Source organism: Syngnathus scovelli, chromosome 8 (genome assembly GCF_024217435.2).
Source record: "Syngnathus scovelli strain Florida chromosome 8, RoL_Ssco_1.2, whole genome shotgun sequence".
Lineage (NCBI taxonomy): Eukaryota > Metazoa > Chordata > Actinopteri > Syngnathiformes > Syngnathidae > Syngnathus > Syngnathus scovelli.
The window spans coordinates 12638533-12665941 of record NC_090854.1 but is presented as its reverse complement, the minus strand read 5'-3'; the positions used below and the strand labels follow the sequence as shown (position 1 = coordinate 12665941).

Genomic DNA, 27409 nt, shown 5'->3' with positions numbered 1-27409 from the left:
ACATTGGTTAGAAATTAGTCAAGGCTTTCTTAAACCTGACCACAAATGGTGGTGCAACACATGTAGACAACATTTAAATCTTTATCCATTGCAAAAATAAATGATTATTGCTACGGTTATTTACTGAGTCACTTGTGAGAAACTCTTCTTCGTGTGTGTATTTTTTTTTTTTTTTAAATCATATTGCCCCAAAGTGGCCAAGGAGCACACAACAAAAGCAGTAGTGCCATGTATGTAACGAATTTAAGCAAAAATTTTTAATTCTTTGCATTCCATTTATTTTGTTATTATTGTTATTTTGTGTATTTTGGCAGTTAAGAAGGATTACATTTAGTATTTGTCGTGTTTCCATTAACTCACCAATTCACCGACATGACAAAAGAGCTCCACCAATCTCAATCGGGAGCAGTAAACGAATAAAGCCAACCTGAGGATGATCCCCACGTCTGGTCCTGTTGAGGATTCCATGGCACACGACTCTGGCATGCTTGGATGAAGAAGTGACAGCTAACATGGTCTTGCCTTAGATCTTCACGCTTGATAAGAATCCCACCATTTCCAAGCACGCGTCAAATTTTCCACAACCAGCTCCTGTCAGGAGAAGCTCGGCACACTGAGAGTTAGTGAGCAGGGAGGCGTGTGTGTGTGTGTGTCACAGGAAGGGTGTGTGTGTGTGTGAGGCTCTCGCTCTTTCTCTCACACACATCCCTAGCCAATAGGGTTTAAATTGTGATGGCCCATGTGGCAGACAAGGGTTGTAAGAAAGTCCTCGGGGACAGGGTGGTTCATGTAGGAGTCCACAATGTAAATAAATAGGCTTGTTGGAATGGAAAGACACACACACACACACAGATGACGTGAGTGCATTCGCTGATGTAACAATATTTGGATGCATCATGGCGCTATTAAGATGTCACCGAGATTTACAATGCCTGCACACAAACATTTTATGAAGATGAAATCATGTCATGCAAATGTTTTGATATACTATGGCAATGTGAACACAATAAAGGTGGGATGTCAAACATGGGGGCCACATAAAGACACAAAGGCAAGAGTACACGTACACACACACTGGGTCATTCCTGATGAGGGTGTGTCAGCATAGCTCATAGCTGTAAAAGACACACCAAAAAATTATCATAACATGAACACAATTATGTACAAAATACAGATAAAAATTTGTCTTAAGGTATCCAACAAAAAAAAATCTCTTAGGGTATCCAAATTATTTGGAACAGCTCCCAGTACGTATGATGCAGTGCAAACCACAACCAGTAATAGTAAAGAAAGCATGTAACCGAGTAGCTGTTCAAAGGAAAGCATGTACAGAAGAACCTTGACTTGGATCTTGATTTATTGGATTTTGGATTCAATGGATGGAAAATAATGTCAAGTCTACTCAGAACACCAGTAGTTTTAAAATCCAGGTTTAAGCAGGACATGAGAGCAAGTGCTTTGGGATCTGATGACAGCACGCTCGTGTGCCGTTGAGGAACAAAAAGCGTCTCTGTTACATACAGCGCGTGTCGACCGCTATTGTGTGTCCCTGGAGATCAGGTATAAGATGAACTTGTTAGCAGGTGCATGGCCACTGTTGGTAGAGGCCCGCTGGCAGTGACAATGGTCAGATTACTAACAGCCTGAATATTTCATTGACACGCAGAGCAGAAGTCAGCACATTAAGGTTAATTATTGAGATGGTACTGCGTGAAGCTCAACATTAAAGTTCCTTCAGCGACGCTATGATGATTTTATAAGAATTATGATGGGGGTGAGCGTTACGGTCTTTTTAAAAGCAGAATTCGCCCAGTTGTGCGACTGTGCCTATGGAAGTATTCATGTGACGTGTATAAACTGGAAACCTTCATAACGTAACAATTTTCCAGCTCTATTATCACTGGCAGGTGGAACCACAGTTTCCGGCTGTGGAATGATCAACATGAGACATTTTGTTTCAGCATTGCCACAAAGCCAAGTGATTTTCATTATTCCAAATTTAATTATTCCAAAAAGTCATTTGACAGACCTACCCAAAGAAAAAAAATTCAGCCAGGTTGCTATGAAACTGGATTAGCAGTGGCTGGAAGGTAAAGCATCAAACTGCCACTTTTAGTTAAAAATAAAAGTAGTAATGGAATCAGAGGATGCCAAAGCTGTTTGAATGGCGCCCAGTGCTGCCACACATATTGCACATACCAGAACCAATGGCATTTCACACCTAGGCCTTCAGTGATGTCCTACGCAGTCCTATCTGAATGAATTTATCTCTTAATACCATCATTATGATGTCATGACTCGAATTTAATGTAGATTAAAGCAAAACAATTCAGTCCGTTCACTGTCACAAGTGTGCCCGTGCACTAGTGCGTCTAGTTCTGCAAACTATCTTGCACAACCATCAAGCATTTATTTTTTAAATATAATTATTTGGTTAACATTGATTTAATACTAACAAAAATATAGAAAATAAAAGACAAGAATAAAATATTTTTTACTCACAGGTTAACTTGCACGGGAGCTGAATGCAGTTTTTCTCGAAAGGACCGTCTTGAAAATTGCGTTGTATTTATAATAGCGACCAGATCAATCTCTTCTCATCATTCAGCAATTGTGTGTTGAAAGAAGATCAGCGTGATCTACACAAATTGATCTTTAGGCTCGTTCAAGTCGCCAACAGGACCACAACTTCCGTTTGGACCGTTGTGGAGCTTCTCACTAGTGCGTATCCAATCAGGACGCGAACGTGTCACGTTCAACGTGATGCCTCAATGTCGCAAATTCGACATCTTATTGGTGATCAAAACTATCCGTTTCGGTTAATTTAAATCAAAGGTGTCAAACTCAAGGCCCGGGGGTCAGATATTGCTCATTCTTGCAGCCTGGCAACACATGATAGCTGAAATATGATTGAATGAAAGCACTAACATAACATAACATAACATAACATAACATAACATAACATAACATAACATAACATAACATACACAACATTGGAAGCAGGCTGCTTCAGCAGTGCAGCCAAAAAGAGAGCTATAAAATGAAAAGAATAGATTATGCGGATTAATTGAAGGCATATTTATGGGGCAAAAACATATTTAGAATTAAATTCATTTTCTGATGATGAACAGAGAAGGACTTGCTGACTCTGACGGCCCTCTACTGCCAGAAACCATCATGGAAACCATCTGATGTACTTTAATACACGCTATTGTTGGGAAATAAATCAAACAATTATAATCTACAGTAAACCAGTCTGGATTTACAATGACTGTCACATGTAAAGGCTCAGCATTCAACTTGTCATGTGCTAGGCCTTTACATCTGTGGCCCATACAGCTGCTGTTTTAAAAAATCAGTTTTCGCCAACTCCCTGGTGCACACATGGAGCCGTGAATATGTTTGAGAGGGTGACAAACATAGGGATCTAAAAGAAACAGCCTAAAGCAGACGTACTGTGACATGTCAAATCAAAAACAATCAGGCACCAAAACAATATTCTTGCATTACAATAATTAAAAGAAATTTGCCAGTTTATTATGATCGAAATAAAATACCTGTACGTACACACAATAAAACCCGCATTGTTTGATTTCTTTAAATCAGAATAACATTTATACAAAATGCAATCCCTCACAATGCATGTCTTATTATTCATTTACACATGAAATATCTTCTAAGTGCAAGCTACATCGCAGGTTATTTAAATATGTAGTTCATTTTTATTATTGTAAAATGATTGGTAGAAAAGCAGTTATTCAGTTACGATTTTTGTTATAAAAAATTCACAAAAAATCCTAGTAATCTTGTCACATTTCAGGGGGCTTATATTACATTGCATGAAACACAAACACTACACAGTATTGAAAAGACATCAGTAAGAAGCGATTAATTTTGTCATCTGGGTGCCACTGTAACATTCTCTGGTCTAATCTGCGTTAAATCAAGGAAACTGTCAAAAAGGAGATACATTGTAAATCTCAACGTACAAATTCTGATTTCAAAACATTTTGATTGCATCCTTATGTTAGCATATCTAAACATAAACAATGTGCTTACATTATGTCTTACAAATCTATTGCAGTGATCTTGTGATACGTCGAGCATTGAACTTAGCTATGTCAAATAATCAGCATATCATTTACAAGTGTTGAAGTGAACAAAATTACAAATTTGTTCCCAATGTCTTTCTGGCAGTGGTGGCTTTCAACAAGTACCATTCATTTGTAGTAAAGTAAAAAAAAAAAAAAAAAAAAGCCCATTCATTTGCAGTCTGGCCACAGTTGTGTGAATTCAATTCAGTTCAATTTTTACTAAAGTCAACACCTTTCACCCCCACTTTAGCTGGTTTTACTAGCATTTTGTTTTTTTAGTTCTATTTCTTATTTGTATAATCATATGTGCAACTTGCATGATGGTAATGGTCTGGGCAAGCTGTGCTGTAATTATTGATCCTTGGTTTATTTAGTCAGAAGCCTGTCACAAACTGGTTATTAAGAAACCAGGGGACAGTTGTAAATTATAAAAACACATTATATGCCTATGTTGAAGTCAAACTAGATGTGTCAATGTAGAAATTGTGCGTAAGAGTGTACAATTAGTGTTTCCCGACGGAGCTGGCAAGGTCCTAGCCCAGCAGCACTCTCTGGAGGCGGTCGGCGGGAATGCTGTTCTCGTCCTCCGACTCGGCATCGCTCTGCGGGTTGGAGCTGCAGGGTGACCTGGTGCACTCGGGCGAGCACAGGTAGTGCATGAGCGGCAGCCGGTACTTCCCGCAGAAGTCCACAAACTTGATGTGGCGCACGCACGAGTCAAAGTAGACGCCTGTTGAAGACAACAAAACTCATAATTGAATTTCAAGTGGATATAAAGACTACAAACGGTAGTAGGTAAGGAAAGATAAATCATTTCAAAACTTGTTGCGCCATGAATTAATAAGACCCATACCAGCACATTTTGGGTTGGGGCACTTGCTGGCCAGGTCCAAGTACTTGAGCAGGTGGGAGGGCAAGTCCAGCGGTGAGTAGGGGACATTCCTGCTCTTGACGGTGCGGGCGGCCAGCTCCAGCAGCGAGGGCGGGTCGTACATCAGCTCCTTGACAAAGCGCACCACCAGCGGGTTCCCGCGCAAGCTGAGCTCCTGCAGGTGCACCAGGCTCAAGATCTCTCGCGGCAGGTACGTCAGCAGGTTGTTGTGGAGACTCAGCGAGCGCAGCGAGTGGAGTCTGAAGCCGTATAAAAGGTTGCCAGTGAGGCGAGGGCACTTGGGTGGGATGAAGGTGACTCAGTGTTAATTTACCTGGTGAGCTGCGGGGGGACGCTTTGGATGCGGTTGTCACAAAGCACCAGGTAGCTCAGGTAGGGCAGGTTGGCAACCTCAACAGGAATGGCTGAGATGAAGTTTCCACCCAGGTACAGCAACTCCAGACTGCAAGAGCAAAGAGAGGAAAACATTCCATTAAGATCTAACATGAATCATAATAAAATATATATTTATATATTTAACATTTATGCTGATGATTGTTTTTTTTAACTTATTTAGAAGTCAGGACCCACCACTTTTTTTAAAAAATTATATAAATATTGTGATATAAGACTTTTTCTAAAATATTACAGCTTTGCTATTGTCAAGATCTATAATATGCAAAAATATTCAATTTTCGTAGTGGACTTCATCTTTGGCCATGCAAATTAACCTGACGTAAAAACAAAATTAACCAGTAGGGGGAGCTAAAGTTTGAATCTTGGAACTGTTACTACATCGGGACCAGCTTTTTTATGCAATTCAACATTTGCACTGCAGACAAAAAAAATATCAAATGCAAGTACATTTTTTCTAGCCTGTGCTATTCGCTAAAGGATGTCTCGCGCACCACATGATGGATCACGCGTGATAAAGACGTGGAGGTCTGAACTTTCACCGGGCACTAAAAGCGTGCGACTGAACGCCAAGACAATTAAATTTTCACTGGTCCAGACAAAAGACTCACAAACTATTGTTCCAGGTCATGCAGTGATTTTATTAAAAAACAAAACAAACAAAAAAACGTAAATCGATTTGCATCAGAGCAAGGAGAATAAAAAAAATATATATATGGACCGGTCTATGACGTTGCAGTTGAATACATCACATCGTCTTATCTGTTCATGACGTCATTTATAGATGAGTTAAAAGCTGCGAGTGAAAGCGCCCATGACTTGCCACCTAGTTTCAAAGATTCTGTACTTTGTTGGAATAGCATTCTGCAATTAAAAACTTCAAATTAGAGGCTGACAATTTTTCTGATAGTTTTCAACTCAGTTTTGCAATAACTGTTGTTGACATAAGTGGAATTAGAGTCAGATGCTTTTGTAGGGAAAAAAAAAAGAAGGAAATCAGCCCTCCCCAAAGGGGAATTAGAGTCAGATGCTTTCAGCCCCTCCATCTGCTGCAAAAACAATAGGCAATGTTGCGAAACCAGATATATTGCTTCCAAATAAAGAGGAAATTATTTAGCTGTATTACACAAACACACTGCTGGCTGTTCTTTCTGAAAACAGTAAGGGAAATTGATTTCTGCATATTTAGTCTATGAGAGACGCTCTTCTAACAACATTTCAAGACAAGATGAACTAGAGGTTGCCCACACACTATTGCGCTGATGAGATGGCTAAAAAATAAAAACGTCATCATTCAAACTCCAAGAACTTTTATCAAACAAGTGTGGCATATATTGAAGTCATCAAGACAAGTCATAAATCAGATTACAGGAATAATGCGGCTTAATTACTTGACAACTAAATGATACGCAAACATATGGACTGCACTGAACTTTGTCCTTAAATTGTAGTCATTGCAATATGAACATTTGCATTGTACTAGTTGATTTGAATCGGATTAATACTGCATTTCTAATTACTAATCAAGGTATTTTATATATGTATGGGTATGTAGAAAGTTAAAATGTTAGTGGCTAACATGTTTCATGATGACAGTTTAACGCTGCAACTGATTATGACCATTTCTATAACCCAGTATCCATGCATCCCTAGTTGTGTCCATATTTTTTTTTAGCTTTGCCCCATTAATAAAGACGATCACTGAGATCTCAATAAGTTATTTCTCTATAAACGCGTCTCACTGTTCGAAAATCTTAGGTTTTACTTTACGCTTTAAGGGGGGGAAAACAGAAAATACTTTAAGTATCAGACATGACACACAAGCTCGTAAACTAGTGTCCTCACACAAAAAGGATGAATGGTGGGTCAAAGGTCCGTGTGTCCATCGCAGGTGAACTTCACAACCCTTGTTTCCATGGTGCCACGCTCCGCTATTGTGGAGATTGTTGATAATGAAAATCCCGAGCCGTACCTGAAGTAACCTAGCCTGCCACACAAACGTAGCTTTTGTAGTACAGGCCTCGACCTTTCTGTACCCGAAATCCTCTATAAGTGACGAAATTACGTTGATATACAAGCACACGCGACACCTATGACGTAATAACAGCATCACTCGGTTTCCATCAATGACCACGCTTGTAGTGACTTACCTGGTTAGGTTTTCAATCTCGGCAGGTATACTTTTCAGTCTGTTTCCGCCGAGTGACAGCGACTGAAGACGCCGGAGTTTGGTGAACTGCAGCGGGATCTCCTCGAAGCGGTTCCCGCTAAAGTTCACCACCTCCAGCTGCATGGAGCCGAATCCCTTGGGCAGCGAGAACTCGTTCAGACAGTTGTTTTTAGCTATGAGCGTCCTGAGCTGAGCTAGCCGTGTGATGTCCTCGCCGATGGCAGACAATCTGTTGTTGCTGATGTCCAGCAACTGGAGGTTGGAAAAGTGGGTTACCGACGAAGGCAGCGTGCGCAGCAGATTGCTGTTCAAATACAGCTGCTTTGTGTCCCTTTTCTTCTCGTCGCTGACGCCGTTCAAGACGAGAGTGTTCAAGTTCGAGCGCGAGAAGTCGAGCACGCCGTCGCTGCCCACCGCAGCCCTGTCGTCAAGCTCCATTTTGGAAGTGTTCTTTTTTTCTCTCTGCAAATTGCTCGTAAAGTCCACGTGAAAGTCTTTTCTACATCGACGCCGTCACGTGCACACACGCCCGTTTCCTTTCCTCGCTCTAAACCACTCGTCGCTGCTTTAGACATTTAACCGCGTCTCACTGTTCGAAAACCACGCATCATGTGCAACGAAAACGTTACATTCCCCGTGTAATGTCAACCACTTTTCGAGTTGCCCTTTAATGCACCGTTTTGTGATTGGTCAACACGGACGATAATCCACGCCCAGCTTCTTTCTATTGGTCCACATTTTAATTTTGTAATTGTTCACGTAACATTACATCACATACATTTGTATTAATGAGGTGAATTTATCGCGTAAAATAAACTACACAATTTTAATCCTAGTGCTGCAGTATATGCATGTGTAGTTTGATGATGGTCCGACTTGCAAACTTGTCCCGCTCCAGTGACATTATTTAACACGAGCCTTCGGTTAAAGTTATATAAGAATGTGCAAGTTATACGTATTTATTATGATTTTTACTTTATATATATATATATATATATATATATATATATATATATATATATATATATATATATATATATATATATATATATATATATATATATTATATATATATATATATATATATATATACTATATATATATATATATATATATATATATATATATATATATATATATATATATATATATATATATATATTATATAATATATATATTATATATAAGATTGATGTAAAGCATGGTAGGTTAGAGGTTTTAAGAGCATCTGCGTCATCATTCTGAGGTGGTGTGTGAAGTATGCATGTTTTCCTTTCCCTTGCATGCGTTTTCTTCTGGGAAAACATTGAAAACTGACTCTTGGCAGATTTGTGGCGCGCCCAATGTCGTGCCTAAACTTCTGCTCGGATAGGCTCCTACGCAGCCACAATGGGTGTGGATATGTTTAAACACATTGAAAGGGACAACTTGTGTGATGTAAGATTTATTGGCTTTCAAACATATTGCTTACAGTCCTTTTTTTAGCGGCTAACGAAGAGCTCCACAAGGCATTGATCAGCATGAGTCACAAGCCACTTTCGCAACCAAACATCAGCCAAAACATTGGTATGAAAAATAACCATTGTGCAGACCAAGTCTAAGGCACTATGTATTTTTGTGTCCTATTTTAGACGCAGGGTTTTAACAAATCAACACACTGAAATACAAAAACGAAATGCACATTTAACAGCAGACACACAAACACACGAATCCGCTTCATGATGCATCTACACCAGCGAGGCTCGTCCATTTATGATTTCAAAAGGTATAGTGTTGTCGCTGGGTCCAGAGTAATGTTCCTGGAGAGTTGCGTACACAAGTCAAAACATCTTCAGCCTATCTTTGGTTTCAGGTGTCGCCATGCTATGTTCAGATGCAGTCTCAGCAGGCTACATTTCAACCTAGGGTCCCTTTCTCTACTGCTTTTTACTGCGTTGTTGTGTTTAAGTGGCAACTCTTTTGAGAGCCGTAACGGGATGACAATTATTAGGGAACAGTTAATATCTGCCTTTGTCTTTTACGGAAAGAAGGACATTACTGCCATTGTGTGACAGATAATTAAGATTTGTGACGTCATGTTAGAAAAATTGTATATATATGTTATCATGCGTTCTCTAATGAGTACTTATTAATAATATTACTGCTCAGTATGCTTGCTGCTTTGCCTTGCTTATTCTCATCTTGTGCAACAGAACAGAAGGATTACGGCTGGGTCAGGGGCGAGATGACGTTTGTGTCAAACAAGATATTACTGACATCTCAGCATCCACCAGAACAGATCGTGAAAACAACACGTCAAACGATGCGTCATGAACCTTCTGATCTTCCTTAAAGAACGTCACTTTCTCTTTTTATCTCTCGGAATATTGCTTCAACAGTTTTGCTGATATAGCCATATCTGCACGCAACACTTTGTGCATTACTTTTTGTTTCTTTTCTTACGAGACGTAGCCCGCAATCTTTTTTCCCCCTTACCCTCAGGGGCTAATCGTCTCACACTGTGGGTAGGGCATTCCAAATAAAAAGAGCGAGGAGTGTAAACAGATTTTTAGTGTAGTCAGATTGTAGAAAGCAATCTGTATCTCACTCCTCGCGAGAAAACTCAATATTCTGCCTCACTTGTTTTTTGTCTGCTGATCCTTTTCTTTTATTCAGATATTCAGTTAGCACGTTGAACCTGACAGTTAATATCTGCCTTTGTCTTTTACGGAAAGAAGGACATTACTGCCATTGTGTGACAGATAATTAAGATTTGTGACGTCACAATGTTATTTTTCCTACAGAATGCCGACTAGGATGCAAAACACATCAGCAAAAAGAAATAAAAACGAGTGCATTGGTTGAGTCGCTCACAGTTGGACACCCCTACTACCTTGCTTCTCACCATAAAACCAACTCACCTTAATCCCCCAAACACTGATATCCTGCTTTTTTTTTTACCTTAAAAACTGCAAAAATACATAGAAAGAAGTGTACAAGAGTAGTAATACAATCAAACATGACAGTACTGAATGCGAGGGAATCATAAGATTGTCCCTGGAATCAAACAACATCCACATAAACACTTTAACACTGTAAAAAATGTATAACAATAAGTGAAATTGCAGAGAAAATGTGTCGATGTCATAACGCCCGAGCTGCAAGGCAAGTCAAGTATAGAGGAAGGGTGGTCGTGTGCATCCTCTCTTTTTCCATGACCTCATTTAGGCCTCCTTTGTGCTAGCCTTCATTTTCTCCACTGTTTCCTATGACAAAATAAAATGGGTCAATCGAGGAATTTTATAACGTGTCAGTCATAAAAATGAAGAAGTAGCATAGAAAAATTATTCCTCATCTACCTTTGACAATATTCAAAATGTACTTAAAAAGCAACAATTAAATAATTGTTATTGCGTTAATTAATTTTGAATCACCTAAATCTGTAGATTCAAGCTGAGTGTGAGTTTTAAGGAATCCCGTCTATCCATTTTGTATACCCAGCTGACTTGGTTTATATAGGCTGTCTAAAAAAAATATTTTTGCCAGTGCACCATTCTTTTGAGACCAATTTCCTCTTTAAATATGCTGATTTCTTGGTTTCTTGTCATGTTTTTGTTCCAGAAAAGCTTACGTTGACAAATTTGACAAAGGGGATGTTGTTTTACAGGCTGTGCAATTTAAATGTCTTTTGTCTAGAAAAACAAACTTTCCTTATCTGAAAAAAAAAAAAACCTCAAGTCAGCTCCTTGGGCTAGTTGGTTTACCGATTAAAATAAATAAAACAAATAAATAAATAACCCCAACCTGGTGTTTGTTCAGCTCTGCCACGCGGAGATCCCACTCTTCCTCTGTCATCTCCACACCGGCGTCTGTTGACTCATCGTCAGCTGTCTTGTCTGCACACAAAAGGAGTCCGGCACAATGACGGTGAGGAAATAACAAGGTGATCATCTCGTAGCTTACCTGCGCACGTCATAGCCGTGCAGACCCAGTTGCCGCATGCACACACGCAGCGGTTGCACTCCACCTGTGTCTCTGCACCATCCTCATAAGTCTCATCCTCCAAAGCACATTCTGAGAAAAAAAAAAAAAAAGATAATAGAGCATTATTCTCCCTATTCAGATACCACTAACTACATGCTGTAAAAAATTCCAATTTTGAAAATGAATAAATTGTTTATTTGTACAAGAACCACCCACTCAATATTGATCTGACCCACTGATCACAATACTAGGGAAAAACACTACTTTTGCAATATTTGCATTTGTTTCATCCAATAAGCAAGCACTTGTCGTGCTTTGTAAAAAAAATTCTAGAGTTCCTCAATAGCCACACAGGACTTTGTGTCTGCTGAAGGCCCAGGGTTCAGTGCTCTGAACTTTAGCCTGCAGAGCGAGCGGCAGCAGCACATACTGAATTCCAACTATCCAAATTGGATGGCTGGATGATATAATAAGCTCACTCTTCTCGGGTGGGTTGAATCCAGGCTTCAGGCAGTTGAGGAACTCATCAAAGCTCAATTTCCAGTCGGCATTCTCATCGGACAGCTCAATGAGGGCGTCAACGCAGAGACTCCTGGAGTGCGCAAACACACATGCAAACTCACTATTAGTAGCAACTCAACTTTACAGGGTTTCATATTGAGGGGCCCCACTTGTATAATTTACACTGGAATAGATAAGAGTTCAGCGACCTTACCTAAAATAGCACCAGAGCACATAGTAGAGAGATGCACAGGTTAGCATTACCGCAGTAACTTGCAAAGTTAGCACAAAGGTCAAATAGTGACAGAAAGGAAAGTTTGACAAGTCTTATCTTTCAACGGCTAGCAGACACTCACCGAAGCAGCTTGTTGCTCTCCTGGTCGGCGTAGGACTGCATCTCGGTCGCCACGGACTCATTGTGTTGGATGAACTTGAGCAACTCGGATGAGTCCAGTGTGGAATCGCCGCTGTCATATGACTAAAATAACAACAGCAAAAATGCACAAAAAATGTTTACTCCAGTGACAATCAAATTCCTGTTTCAAGTTTGGAATCTTAACATTTCGAGGTTACAAACCAAATAGTGCACGCTGCGGCGTCAGAACACGTCATGCCGCGCAAGAAAGCACGCACGGGTCGTGTGGGCTCTCACATTTCAGAAATCAATATACATGTACCCCCTACTTGGATTGCCCACCTTGAAGTACTTGAGCAAAATGTCAGAGAAGTTGGATCCCTTGACAAACCAGCCATCTGGAATAACTTCAGTCTGCAGCCACTGGATCACACGGCCCCTCAGCTCGTTGCGATCGGCAGCGTAGCACACCACTGTGGGACGGGGAACGTTCGATAGCTCATAAAAATACTCATTGTGTATGTTGCTTGTATTAAGGATACGTGTATATATATATTTTTTAAACCAAGCTTGTGTGCAAAGCCAACAGACAGCCACAGTAAAAGTGTAAAAATGTAACACCCACCTGGGCTGGCAGCTGCCTGCTTGCTCTTTTTCTCTATTAAAAAAAAAAAAAAGACGCTGAATTAAACTCCCAAGACCAGTTTTTATGTTAAACATAGTATACGTTTCTTGGCAAGGTCCAAAAATGGGACACGGTGACATAATTGGCCTACATGAGGAAATTTTGAGCTACGGCTCAGATCATTGTTCATGTTATCAGGAGTGTAAATAGAACATTATCGAGGGCGAGCAGTAAAAAGTTCACTCCTGATAAGATTAACAATCAGTTCATGGACGGAAACAAGCGCAGGGTTAGCTTTGCTGAGTGATAGCGACCTCTGCTGGCGACTTTTGTGAGAGACTGGGATTTGGCACCTCAATTTTATCTTCATTGCTAAATGAACCACATTTTAAACTCTTCACCTGACACTTGTAATCATTGACAATTGTAAACATCTAAACGTACCCTGGCAGTGTCCATCGTGGGCAACTTGGATTTTCAGCCCGCTCAGACAGGCATCCCTGTGCAGCTCACAGTGGTTCCTGTAGGTCTTACCATTGCTGCCACATACTGACCTTTTGTGGGGCTTACAGCTCTGGAGCGACAACGGAAGAAGTGAATTGAAAACGTTGACATGGAGACTCGTTTCTCACATTATCGCCCAGCTCACCACTCACTTCTATGCACAGGCAGCTGGGCTCCCCCTTCTCATTAACAGCACACTCCCGGCCCGCCCCGCAGAAGACATTGGCACACACTTTGCTCTTGCTCTGCAGCTCCTGAAATAAGAGGGCAAACATTCGTTTCTGCATTTTTTTCTTCTTGATCCCCAATCAGACACTACTAATGTGCTCCAGGCAGCTCCAAAGTTTCTCCTCTAGGTGGCAACAAATCACATGACATGACGTGAGAGCAGCTGCTTGAACTAAGAGGACTATGATTCAGACTCAGCCTCGACCAATTAATTCAACACTCAAATGGAGCTTTGTGTTGACAAGTAAACAGAAAGAGAGGAACATTTTTTCCAGTCTGTTTTTTTTCACTGTGACGTCTTTTCTTTCTTTTATCTTTTGTTGTGTGAAAAAAAAGGCCGCAAATACAGACTGTTTTATGAGCCTCATTACCTTCTCCATTCTCCATCTGTGAGCCTTTGTGTGTCTCAGCGTTAGTGCATTGCAATGGTGTGTGTGTGTGTGTGTCTCCACATCTGGAATCTGGCTTGTGTGTGTGTTTTTCTTTGGGCCTGTTCCCATGCATGCAATCTTTAACCCCCCTCCCTCTTTCTAAGGCGCCGTTTCCTGTAACGAGAGCGAGACAGAAAAAAAGTTGGCCCTTCCTGCGCTGGAGCACACGTGAGCTCCTGGTCCACATTCAGTCTCTGGTATGTGAACTCAAACAAGGTCTGGATTCTTGGAGCCTCACATAAGCTCACCAATAATTGAATGTAACAAGATGGAGAATGGGTGGGGGAAGTTTTAAAGTCACATGCAAAGTGGAGAGAGGAGCTTAAGGGAAACGGTGGTTCACTTCTATGCATGATTTAAAAGTGGCACGCATTATAATCCAATGTTCAAAGTGATCCCCGTGGCCTCAAGCTTGCCAGCCGTTCACTAGCACAGTGAATTCAGTAAGAACTCTGCAAGATGGCTCCGGTGGTGTTCTGTCCATCCATGCGCAACCAGCAGACAACCCTGACATTTAACTAATGAGTGCAGAAACATGAAGGCCTTTTTTTTTTTCTTCCCCTCATCATCTGATTCCATTGGGTTGTTGCTATGGTGAGAAGCGGTTACCAGCCAGACTACAAGTGGCTATCACCAGAGAGAACCTCATAATTAGATTAATTTGTTTATTAGCTACTTCCTGGTTCATGCAAGACGACACCCAAGCTGCTACTATCCTTACGTGCCCAGGTCAAAGAGGGTGATGAATAAAACAATCCAAAACAACAACGCGAGCAGTGTTGTCTTAATACTTTTGCGCGGTACCGGTTTCGGGCCCCTGAAAATGGATCATCTGGCAACATCGAACCGATGCGTTTCAGCATCTTATTACAGCGTATGCATACAAACACACTCGTTAGCCTAAATTAAAAATTCTCACAAAGTAAATTCACCCAAGAGATGAAGACACGCCCATCCTAGCCTACTTGAAATGTAAATAAGATATTTGACGTCTCAGTTGCCTCCAGCTTGTCTTTTTTTCCCCATTTCCTGATTTATACAATTAAAATATAGCTTCTGGGGAGATTCATCAACAATTTTTCTAAGAAGGTTGGCATCTCTACATTCGGGTCTAGTGCACATCTGGCCGGATTTTTCCTGTCACCTTGTTTTATCCCCACCATCTTGTCCTTTTAGAGCCAAGTGCCATTGTAGCGAGACCAGCTTGTTCCGTTTAATGGAAGGAAAATAAAAAAGGGAGTGAGGGGGGGGGGGTGATGAGATTAGGAGGCGATTGTGACGATAACACTGATAGAGCTGAAGTATCCTTGTGCTACGATTGATATTGAATGTATTTTTAAATCCTTTCTTGCTGCCCTTTGCAGAGGAGGAATTATTAGCATAGCAGCAGGGCCACTCAATAATGGCATTTTTTTTGCTTATATGTGCACATTTAGGCTGTTGCGCATATCTTTGCTATGTTCCGATGACTTAGAAGGTCAATCAATGGCTCTCAGGCGCCAATGCCATTCGATCAATTCCCCTGAGTGCCCTACTCCTCATTAGCGTGGAAAAAAAAAAAAAATCGATTGATGTCTTGTTTGTGGAATAACGTCATCCCAAATGAACCATGACAGCATGAAATATATCTAAGTTCTAAATTGCCGGATTCATGAGAGAAAAACAACAAATTTGATCTAGTGTGGACTGAAACAAGTTGTTTGGATGAATTGACGTCATTTTTGTCAATTTCTTTTCAGCACAGCAACACTGATGATAAATTAATTATCTGTGTTTGAATGAACATATCAAAATTGTGTCCGAACCTAATCAAGTAAGCAAACTGAATGATTGATTTTTGACAGCATTTGAGCATCTGTGATGACTCGGCACAACACATTCTTTGATGAGCGGTTGAATAGGGACAGAAGGAGGAACAAAATCGAGTTGCTAAATATGAAGAGGCGGGGGACTTTGTCAGAACTCAGACCGGGAGCGTAGGGGAGTACATTCCTGAGCAAATTTGTGCCTCAGTTGGGGTCCGACCGGGTTCGTCTTGAGCCAAAATCTGATCGGTATCTAGGTCAGAGTATTGCCCCTGATCACCCCCGCTCCTGAGTTTCCTACTTTTCCTTTGTTTATCCAGTTTTTGGATGCAGAGTTTTCATTTCACTCCGCCTTCCCAAAGGACAACCCAAGACAAATGAAACAGTCTTATGAACTAGTTTGCCGCTAAAAAATATATGCCAGCTTGTTCCTGAAATCCTAATGCGCGAGGGAGAAGCATCACAAGCGGACGACTTTTCATCTGTTATTGACAGACTGTGGAGTCATCAAAGCTAGAGGATTTGCCCTCAATATTGAAAGTGCCTCCAGATTTTGCCTCCTTTCCGAGTCTAATTAACTTTATGCATCTCAAATCCGACTTCAGTGACAAAAAGAGAAACCACAAAATGACCGTGAGCTGAAAGCCTTGCTTGGCGAATGTATTGTGTCACTATGTCCTTGAAATAATGAGAAAAACAGTGAAGATAAACAGCCGGCCTGCTCTTGGGCGTTCTCTTAGGTTGAGATTAACCCCGTGGAAACATTCAGAATTCTGGCTAATGAGCAGTTTGCGGCCATCTCCCTGTTAGTCTTCACCCTGCTTCTTAGTCAGTGGGAAAGGAATGCATGGCCAAATGAGATGATGTCACTCCTGTCTGCAGTCTCTTGTTTTACGCCCAGCAGGGCCCCTTGTCCAAAACCTTGACACGTCAAGACGACGATGTATATATAAAAAAAAAAAAAGGAGACAAAAGAAACTAGGAGAAAGAAAAAGCCTGGAGGGAGTCGCTGACTGGGCTGAAGTCACATCTGCTTGCAATTAAACCAAACTAAGAAAATGAGCCCCCTTGCACGCACCCCCTGTCGTCGCACTGCAGGGAATCGAGTGCCCCCGTGATACCAACCACCCGACCCGCATCCATGGCGTCCATACAGCTTTGTTTTTATCCGTCTCCATCAAATCAGCCTTCCAGTACATTTCTTCTGTTCTCTGTATATTTCCATCTGGAGGTAGGCTGCTAGGGAGGTGCTGAGACTCAAGCCAAAGCCATGACTACATGCCCTGCCCTCTTATTCGCTTTTTCAAAGAGGCCATTATTGGGGTTTACAATTGGGACAAGTGAGTAGTCCTCTTAAAGTTGAACAAGCAACCGACCACAGTCTTTTGTCACCCGAGCTTTGAAGATCACACTTCTTCACGTCTTTCCCAAGACATAGTTGATCACATTGTGAAATGGTCTTTGCGTAATCTGGGCTGCAGAGGACAGAATCTGTCACGCAGGACGTTTCTCTTCATGTGTTTTCTATTTAACAGTAAAGCAACAACACAAAGAGGTCAGTCTGCTAGCGCGCTAACGTTGTGGAACAAATTAAACTTCCCTAGGAAAGAGGGGTGAATAGTCTTGAAGCACGAATTAGAACACATTTTCTTCAAAGCTTCTCAAAGGATAATGATTTGAACATTGAATTTGGCTGCCTTCCAAGTTAATTACACAAGTTTATTTAAATTGCTAACGTAATGATTCAAATTAGATTCACAAGATGCTGGCTGTTTCAGTGTTCGAGTTGAAAGATGTTTTAGACATACCGCTTTTTCTTGCACTGGTTCTCAGTTATGTACCTCCAGAATACATGCGGAATATTAAATGGCTTGAGACCATCAATTCTTAAGAATTAGCCTAGCATGAACAGCCATTAAGCATTTGAAACATGCTTCTGAACTCAATGAGCCATTTTAGGGGACTTACTGAGAAATTCAGAAATTCATCATGACAATTCCAAGAACACTAAAGAGGAAAAGCTCAACCAATTTACATTATTTTTTGTACAATCCTAAAAAGGTTTTCAAGCAAATCCAGTACTGAGGAGAGCATATCGCAGAGATGTGAAACCCAACCTCCCCTCCACCCTGCCACCATACAGAGCCAAGTCTTACCTCACCCTGATCTTCCCCTTTGCTATAATTGCAGCAGCATGACTACACATCGAGCTGCAAGAAATTAGGTCGGGCGGATAACAACAGAGGACAAAGCGTCCTCCTCTCACGTTCTCCACCTGGGCAGATATTTTTAGCCCACCTTGGATGCAAGAGAACCGCCTACAAGGGAATCAACATCTACTTGGGCATGTCCTCATTGTTCTCTTGCCTACCGAAGCCTGAGAGCCACGATAGCGCTTGTGTGCGAGCGCCTTTGCCTTGGCAACTGCAATTTTCATGATCTATTGCTGGCCTTTTCTAGATAAATTAAGCATTCCACTCTGTCACTGCAAAAAAAAAAAAAAATCTGATTAATAGATGTGGAAGTAGAGGTGCACACTGCACAGGCCCACATCCTGATCTTCGCATATCAAACTCCGGTTGGGAGTTGTTCTATATTTCACACGGCACACAACAGTTTTCCCTCTCGTCAAAGGTGATGCAATTCTTACCTCAAGCACTCTCCTTGTTGGCAGTGTAGACGATGGCATTTCAACAAAAAAAATCACATCTTACAATTCAAATTATTATGACAGCCACCAGTCCAATACTTCAAATTCTAAACCGTATGAAACCATTTTTAAAAGTATTCGTCAGGACTTTTGACAACCTAATCTTTACACTTTTTATAAGCAGCATATGATTCCTTTGCCCATGGCTCGTCAATTAATAATGGAGTAGGTGTTGCAAAATTGTTGCTTGGCAAAAAGCTTTCATGTCCCCAACTGCAGTTCAGCATGTTTGAGAAGCTGCTCCAACATAGAATCTGTTCTTGACAAACCCGGCCTTCTACTACCACCACTAAATCCAACAAAACCAAAAATGTCATTACTTCTAAAACAACACATTATACCAAAATGCAAAGTGTCATAATGTACGTGTTTCTGATGAGCGGCCAAACAGCCAGCTGGCTCATCTAACACTTTTCCAGAGATTAAGGCTTCTGCTACAACTTGTTGACCTTCTTTTGACAGCACACTGGTATGTCACTTCATGGCCTTCTTACTGCCAGACAGACAGCAGGCCGTATATTATCGGGGTTAATTGCCTTCAGAGAGCAGATGCCGCCCCATTAACCGGCTAGCGCCTTTATTGGGCCAACTGTGGTCGAAGCGAGCCATTCCTCACAGATCGCCATCGTTGAATAAGAATTGACAATAGAAGGTCAGCAGGGGATGGAAAAAAATAATGGATGTGGTCATTAATGGAATAGCCAGGTGTTCAACAGTTGTGCAAAGTCGGACCCTGAAATGCCACCTGTGTCTCATGTCAAAATTCCCCAAGCGACACTACACCTCACAAGTTCTCATTGTTCTACCAGTTCAGTGCCGTCACCCTGCTACAATAAACTCTTGTTTACTCAGACGTTCTCTTAGCGGCGTGACATTTTGGTAAGCATTCTCGCATTCCTCCTGAGCTCACTCTTGAAGCCACAAACAAACAAACATACTGACCACCCAAATGCACTATTTGGACACCGTAAGAACAGCTGCCAGGCGGTCAGGCATTTTTGCACCCAGGCATCTTCAGCAAAAGTGCAAAGTGAAGGTGGAGCAGCATTGAGGAAATGTGCACAATTGAATGCCCTTCCTTCTTTTCTTTTCTCAGATGCTTTCCATTCATTTCTTTTCCTGAGCTACTTTACAAATCAAGCCTCTCTTGAGTTTCCGTAAGGGAAAATATTGAGTGCTTCCAAACTCTGTAAGCATTTAAGGAATATTTAAGAACAACGGGTAAGAACACTGTGTTAACAACGAATAAAATCACGCCAACGAATAAAGTGGACGGGTTTTGTTGCGCTTAATATTTCGGCATGTGGTTTTAGAAAATGAAAACAAAACTCTGGAAGTTTTAAGTGACCAAACTTACCTCTGCATGAGAGAGAGCCAGAGCGAGCAGAAGAAACACAGCGACACCCCGTAACATCTGGTCGTGTTGCGGAAAAAAGAAGTCTGATTTAGCGAGCTTAAAACACCATATCTGGAGTTAAACCTACTTTTAAGTCATGTTAAAACGACATTAGTAGCGCGTCCTCTTCATTGCCTTACCGTTATAACCAAGATCTTGTTCGGGCTCGGTGAAGGAGAAGATTAGAATGGTGAGGATGTTCGTCGGCTGTGAAGAAAGCAGAATCGCGCCTTGGAGGAAATTTGAGCAGCTTGGAGGAATTCCAGCAGGTCGTCTGGTCTTTCTCCTCCTCTCCCGGCTAAAGAGCCAATGGAAATGTCTGGGGGGGTCTCCACAGTGGAGGAGGAGGAGAAAGAGAAGGAGGAGGAAATGTGTGGATGAGCGTCATGGATGAGTTTACACTCATATAATCTCATCTAGGTATAATTTCGAGCAGACGCACATAACCAAAATTTCCTCTATTTAGTTCAGATAAATAATTATGTTCAGTTTTGCGTCATAACGCAACGCCTGTGTCTGTTTAAATGCAGGTATAATGTATTTTTTTATCTGATTGTACGAGTTCATTTCTTTTTGAAATATTTCAGATAACCAAATCAAAACAATTTGTTAAATCTGAACGCAGCCACATCCCCAATTATATGTGGGTGTGCACACTTACGCAACAATTATCTTTATATTTCTCCCATTTGAGTTATAGTGGTTACACGTCGAATTAATTGTCTCACTTTTTAGAACAAACACCTGGCATTTGAACAGGGGTGTGTAGACTTTTGATACGCAAACTGCGGGTGTATTGTGTGAGAGCCACTGTTGCAAGCGCAAAGTAGAACATGTGATCACAGGGACCTCTGCTGGTGCCTGCATCACTACACAACAAAGGAGGAAGTACAGTTGTGTGGTCTCCACTGCAAGTTGAACTAAATGCAGTTGATGATAATTGGATGTGTGGAGCAATGCCTGAATAGTGTGCGTGTGCGTGTGCGCGCGCGCAGTGTAATAAGTAATACAGAAAGGCAACAAAGCTTGACCACATGTGACTTTTTTATTGTTTAAAAATACACTGCCACTACACAACTATAATCAGTGAAGACTACAAGTTAGTAAAAATGATCTTTTTAAATATATATATATATTAATCAGGTCTTCCTACAAACATCACAAGCAATGCAACAGTCTAAATAAAAATACACAGTCGTACAATAGCATTCATAGCACTTTATAGGTGTAAACAAGGACCTTGTGATGATTTTTTCAAAAATATTTGCTTTGTTTTTTATTTTTTGACAGCTCACAAAAGGGTCAAAGCTGCCTATCATACCCTGCAAGATGTGTGTGTGTGTGGGGGGGGGATGAGTGTGTTAAGTGTCTGTATGTGAAAGCACCCTTAAATGTGTTTTAATTCACAATAAATTGTGATTTTTTTTGCATGCAAAAATAAAAATTCCAAGATTCGTTGGGTTCAATCATGTCGCTGTATCAAAAAAATTAAATAAATTCACATACATCTAAAAAATACATAAGAAAAAATTGGTTTCAACAAGTAGAACATTAAGGCTTGATTATTCGTTTATCGTAATTCTTGCTGGGTGGATGACATACTTTAGCTTCTAAAATATAATCCGTGATGGTGTTGCTATTTTATGACATTGTTACATCAAATATTAGCAGTCTAGACAGTCAAGTACCTAAAACAGCACAATATGTACAATATGAGACATAACGTTGGCGCTATGTACAATTTTTTTTCTCAGACTTTTGGCAAAAAATATTTTGGTGTTTTTTTTTCCTCCGGTCAAACGCAATCAAGTATTTGTCTTGCCCCCACAAATGAGGTTAAGGATGCTTGTTTTCATTGATAGCACCCGTTTCTTTTATTGTGCCGCCTCCCAACAATACTTTGTGCTGATGGGGCAAGATCTTTATCACCCACACGCCTGTTTGTACAGCGCAAAAAGAGAGAGGATTTGGCCTGAGGTGGCTCTATAGTTCATTCTCTAATGGGGCAAAATGAGCTCCGCTCTCTTCCAAAATCGCATCACAGCCTATGCAAAAAAAAAAAAAAAAAGAAAAAAGGGGGGTGCACAAATCGAGATCAGATAGGAACAGGATCACATTGAAAAAGGACATTCAGGCATGTATGTGGTCTTCAAAAGTTTTTTTTCCCCTCACTACTTGCTATATAAACATGAGGTGCTTGCACTTGAAAGGATAACTGTTACATCATTGAGGTGTTTTGGGAAAAGAAAAAAAAAAGCCTTGCACAGTGTGTGAACCTCCGCATGTGCAAAAAGGTGCTCTCCTTTCGACCCCAAAAATGTGACTTTTGCCGGTGACAAAGAGCTGCGCACATTGTATAAAAATGTAAAAGTAGGCACTTGTCTGTGTGGCATTATGGCACTGGTTGAATGGGAAATGAACTACAGCAAAGTTACTGATTGGCAGAAACACAAGTATACTAAAACTCTCTCCAGTTTGTAAAAATGTCTACTCATCCGTCATTGATTAAAAGCTTAGATTAAAAAAAAAAAGATGTTATTTAAAAATGGAACATATGGTTTCTTGTTGTCAAGTAAAAACATGTCCACCCTGCAATTTTTGAATCGCAACAACACACTTTTTGTTTTATATTTGACGCAAACGCTTGCCATTATTGTCCCAATTTTTAAAATATTTTGTTTACCTCTGCCAGTTGGTAACATTTCCAATACAATGCAATTTTCTGTCATTTCCCAGCAGGCAATGTGAGGCAAAGATCTGCGGTTTGATTTTCTGACTTGCCCTCTGACAAGTGTGTGCATGTGTGTGTGTGTGCTCTCCCAGGTGTGGTTATCGGGGCGCAGTGGTACATGCATGTGCTCGCCGTCACATGTTCATACGGTGAGGTCGTCCGACCTGGCCTTACTGCTAACTTGGCTGAGTCGGCTCAGAGGCCTGCTGTCCTCTATCGTATCCGACGCCTTTTGGGCTACCGCGCTCCCCCCCTCCCCGGTGACCGCCCTCTCCACCTCCGGGTCGGCGCCCTGCCACTCTCCACCTTCCACCCCCGCCGGGGGCGCCTCCGTGGCCGCGGCCGCCTGCTGCATTGTCACCCCTTCCGTCTCAGTGGTCTGGGCGTAGGAAGGCAGAGTCTCATCGTACGCTTTGGGGATGTCCCCCATGGGCAGCTCCTCCTCAGTTTTCTCTTCTAAACTGTGGAAGGGTGGGGCCCCCCTGCCTGCCTCCATGCCCACTTCCGCTAGTGGGTAGAGATGTGTTATTGGGGGAGCTTTCTCCTCATCCAGCCGCCTGTAACCTTTGGCCCTCTGCAACGAGGACACCGCCAAAGGGGGCAGGCTTTTTCCCGGCGGCAGGGTGGCCGAGCTTTCGCCCTGCGCCGGGGCAGGGGCCGGCTTGCGAAAAACAAAACGGATCTTCTTGAGGCCCAGGTGGCTGATCTCCACAAAGTTGAGGAAGAGTGAGACGCAAGCCACGGCTAACATGAAGATGATGAAGACCGTTTTCTCTGTGGGGCGGGACACAAAGCAGTCTACGGTGTTAGGGCAGGGCCAGCGGCTGCATTTGTACAGCGGCAGGATGCGGAAGCCGTACAGGAAGTACTGGCCCACCACGAAGCCCACCTCAAAGAGTGTCTTGAAAATGATATGACAGATGTAGGTCCTTAGCAAGGTGCCCTCCAGTCGGAACTTCTTGCTTCCTTTTGTGCTGGTCTCCTTCGTGGTGCGTACGCTGCCCTGGTCAGGTGCCAGTGGGAGTCGCTCCTCACTCAGCTCCTGTTGCCGGCTAAGTTCCGCTTCCTCGCGTTCCTTGCGCTTCTCCTCCATGTGGACGTGGTGCACGGCATGGCCCACGTACACAAGAGACGGCGTGGACACAAAGATGATCTGCAGAACCCACAGGCGGATGTGGGAGATGGGGAAAGCCTCGTCGTAGCACACGTTCTCACAGCCGGGCTGCTGCGTATTGCAAACGTAGTCGGACTGCTCGTCGCCCCACACGAACTCCGCCGCCGTGCCCAGGATGAGGATGCGGAAGATGAAGAGAACCGTGAGCCACACCCTGCCGATCACTGTGGAGTGCTCGTTGACTTCCTCTAAAATATTTCCCAGAAAGCTCCAGTCACCCATGATCGGTCCGTAGCACTGTGGAATGAAGGGTGGGGTAGGAAGAGAAACGAAGGGTGCAGACAGGCAGGGAGGGTGGGGCAGGCAGGCAGGCAGGCCGGACAAGTGGGGTGGGGAGGGGGGGAGGATTTAGGGGGCACACATGGAGTGTCAAACGTAAGAAAATGTCGAAAAGTTTGACTGACAAAAAAAAAGAATATCAAAAGAATATTGCCATCGAATGATACTCCCGATGACTTGACCGTCTACTGCACTGATCTTTTGTCCATTGGGAATATAAAACTTCTAAGATTCAATCTTACACTATAGCGTTTGAAAATGGAAAGAAGTGAGTCACGTAAATACAGTCAATACAATAAAATCACCGGCAAGGTTGGTTAGCTCGTTGTGAAACCGTTAACAGTTCAAACTCTGATCACGGCAGGCAACCTGTTACAACTCCTCGCCTCAGGAGTCAAACAAGTCCAAAGCACAACAACCAGACTAGAAGTTAACATGTAACAAACATTAGCACGTTTTGCGTAAGTCAATCTTCCATACGCTCGGATATGCCTCAAATGTCATGAAATGGGCAACTTGCCACAGCTGCGGCTCCCTCGAAGTTGAGTCCTGTCCCGTTCTCTTGGCACCCGGTGGGGAAAAGTGAACTTTTTTCTGCCCTCTTTCCCACCTAAAGCCCTGTCCTTGTCGCCCCACTGAGCAGATGTGAATGAATCGGCTCTGATGGTTGGTTTTGAGTTTGCTGCGATGTTTAAGCTTGGAGCCAGACGGCCTTTATTTGCCGGGGCGACGTGTGGTGACGCAGAGAGACAATAGGATCAACAGAGCCCGAGCAGGGATGTATGGGGAGCAGGCCTCAGGCTGCCATGGCAGCATGGACGCCGCACCATTGGGCCACCGGGTCCACCGCAGCACTGTAGTTCGGACCGATTTCCTAAAACATCTTGCATGTTGTTGCTGAGCCTGCGGTTGTTCAGCTATGCCAAAAGTCATGAAGGAGAGAGCGTGTCCTCGGGGACTAGGAAAAGGGACCACCACTTAATTCTATGATGAATATTAGTATAAAACAAGCTTACAACCAAATGTAGTCAAAAACAAGAACAAGTCAAGTACAAGACTCTTAGATGAGACCACATCAACACCAGGACTGAGTCGATATAAGACCAAGACCAAAGCAATGAGATTGAGTAAAGACTCTGAGGAGAAGAGGGTAGGTCAAGACCAAGTCAATACAAACTGACCAAGACTCTGATGAGGCAAGCCGAAGACTCTGAAGAGATGGACCGTGTCTATACTGAGACTTAGACGATACAAGGCTGAATCAAGACAAAGTGTGGAGGGAGAGGAGGGCATACGATGAAGTCAATACATGACTCTCAGACAAGACCCTGACTACTTGAGAGACCATGTCAAGACGAAGACTCCAAGATTAAAAGATGTCAAAACCAGGACTAAGCTTCCTGCGAACAAAGGGGCCATTTCAGTTTTTATGAAGTCCTGGGTTATACTAAATTTGAAAAATCATCATCATCAAATTATCATAGCATTTCTGGATTAAACATTTTCGGGCTTTTTAAAACAATTCCTTTTTAATTGTTTTTAGACTTGAACTGCAGGCCAGAATAAATGCTCTGGTGGGCCATATCCAGCCCACGTTCCGTAGGTTCCCCACCCCTGTTTCACTTGATGATGGTTTATTGACTTGTATATGTTATTTTTTTTCAAGGCTGGAAGAAGAGAGTTGAACATTAGCCATAGCGGAAGATCACTCTGACCCAATAAAAAAGATAAATGATGATACATTCCAGCGTTCATCAAGCATCCAGTAGAGCTGCACTAGAAAATAACAGCATGGAGATATTGCAACATTGTGTGAGTTTTCACACTGTGGAGTCTGCTAGACCACTCATTTGTGTGTGCGCGCGCCATGTGTAGCATCATATTAGCTGGAATGTGAGGAATGTCCACCATTGCTAAAACGTTCCCGTTTGGTCAGATGGCAACAGTTTGTTTATGATGCCTGAATGCACGTGCAAACCACCAAAGGCAGTTTTGACTTTAGGTTAGGGCACTTCATTATAGAGATGTTTAAAAAATGGGAGGAGGTCACACAGACATGGAAGGGTGAGGTTGTGAATCACCTTGAAGGTATACAGGAGGAGTTTATTCAAGATTGTTAGTTCCACCAGGAGCCAGTGGAATTGCAAGATGGGGGGTGATGTGGTATTATTGTAAACAAAGACATGTTTCTACATTTCAAAGTGTTTTTTTAATCTTGAAGTACGGATGGACTTTGATAAATGTGCGACTGTGAAACAATTTACGAAAAAAATAATAATGCAGAAGTAAACCATGTAAATTGATGTGTGTGTTCAGCTTCCTCATCTCTCTCTGCTGACACGTGGTGTCTTTGAGAGAGATCTCTGACCATCTCGCTAAGTTCCGCCCTGTTACCTCTCATCCAATAGCATTCGCCTGCCCACGGGCCATCAGCAGCTTCATGACCTAAGTCCACCTCCTGATGTCTGTGCTTCATTGTGTGCTCCACAAGTTGGAGTCCACTGATACAGTTGCCTTGCGACGAACGAGGCCTGTGTGGGATTTCTGAAAAAGACATTATGATTAAGCAAATTATGGAGCTCTTGAATTAATGCCGATAAATTGTTAACGATCACAATTATTTACCTCATTAAACTGTCCAAAAAGATTGGTGTTTAAAAAGGGTGAAAAATAGAAAAAGAATCCATCCATATTCTAATCAAATTCTAATCTCATCAAATTTAAAAAATCCCAAAAACAAAATCCAACTATAATGGAAAATCCCCAAACTATTCTAACTTTGCTTTACACAAACCCGGAAGTAGGTTGCGAACTACAGTAAATATCTGAAAATCCCACATCCTCCCTCTCTTCCGGCCCACGGGTAGGCCTGTGTCGTGTCGGAGGACGGCGGCCATGTTTGGAGCTCTGGTGTATCCACCGGGTTTCCCTTTAAAGAGCCGCGTGTTGATATAGAGGACGTTTGGATGCTAAGCCCTTCAGTGGGCGCGTGAATGGAACTCGGATTTTACACAAAGACATGATGTCATGATGCAGGGCGCGGACGCTATTGAGCGCGTGCAGTGAGGCGCAAGGCCAGATTAGACCTCCGAGGCAGGGCACTTACTGGCCGCTGACCAGAATGCTAACACGCTAACAAAGATATCGTGGGGCGATCT

The 27409-nt window shown here is 42.2% G+C and overlaps 3 protein-coding genes across 3 annotated transcripts; all 3 read right to left on the bottom strand.

The window, feature by feature from the left end:
• Positions 1-3515: 3515 nt before the first annotated feature.
• On the bottom strand, positions 3516-8211 carry LOC125973726 (leucine-rich repeat-containing protein 58). Its single transcript, XM_049728186.2, has 4 exons — positions 7530-8211; positions 5300-5428; positions 4948-5225; positions 3516-4824 (listed from the first exon to the last, which is right to left on the bottom strand). Exons 1-4 carry the CDS (start codon positions 7985-7987, stop codon positions 4628-4630), a joined length of 1062 nt encoding a protein of 353 aa, XP_049584143.1. The 5' UTR covers positions 7988-8211; the 3' UTR covers positions 3516-4627.
• Positions 8212-8977: 766 nt separating this feature from the next.
• LOC125973615 (follistatin-related protein 1) lies at positions 8978-20376 on the bottom strand. The gene is made up of 11 exons (XM_049727991.2): positions 20208-20376; positions 20029-20085; positions 13650-13751; positions 13438-13567; positions 12994-13026; positions 12711-12841; positions 12370-12491; positions 11992-12104; positions 11492-11602; positions 11333-11424; positions 8978-10794 (listed from the first exon to the last, which is right to left on the bottom strand). Exons 2-11 carry the CDS (start codon positions 20083-20085, stop codon positions 10753-10755), a joined length of 933 nt encoding a protein of 310 aa, XP_049583948.1. The 5' UTR covers positions 20208-20376; the 3' UTR covers positions 8978-10752.
• A 707-nt stretch (positions 20377-21083) lies between these two features.
• On the bottom strand, positions 21084-25349 carry LOC125973958 (gap junction alpha-8 protein-like). Its single transcript, XM_049728687.2, has one exon. It carries the CDS (start codon positions 24192-24194, stop codon positions 22941-22943), a length of 1254 nt encoding a protein of 417 aa, XP_049584644.1. The 5' UTR covers positions 24195-25349; the 3' UTR covers positions 21084-22940.
• Between the last annotated feature and the right edge of the window lie 2060 nt (positions 25350-27409).

Bases quoted from the DNA above. Each gene is read 5' to 3' on its own strand.
- LOC125973615 (XM_049727991.2), bottom strand. From the start codon at position 20,085: ATGTTACGGGGTGTCGCTGTGTTTCTTCTGCTCGCTCTGGCTCTCTCT. The intron at 12,842-12,993 runs GTGGGTGTTACA...CCCGTCCCACAG, and splicing joins GCAGGCAGCTGCCAGCCCAG to TGGTGTGCTACGCTGCCGAT. The intron at 11,425-11,491 runs GTAAGCTACGAG...TTTTGTGTGCAG, and splicing joins CACGGCTATGACGTGCGCAG to ACAAGACAGCTGACGATGAG.
- LOC125973958 (XM_049728687.2), bottom strand. From the start codon at position 24,194: ATGGGTGACTGGAGCTTTCTGGGAAATATTTTAGAGGAAGTCAACGAG.
- LOC125973726 (XM_049728186.2), bottom strand. From the start codon at position 7,987: ATGGAGCTTGACGACAGGGCTGCGGTGGGCAGCGACGGCGTGCTCGAC. The intron at 5,429-7,529 runs GTAAGTCACTAC...TTGCTCTTGCAG, and splicing joins GAGATTGAAAACCTAACCAG to TCTGGAGTTGCTGTACCTGG. The intron at 5,226-5,299 runs GTAAATTAACAC...ATACGGCTTCAG, and splicing joins GTCCCCCCGCAGCTCACCAG to ACTCCACTCGCTGCGCTCGC.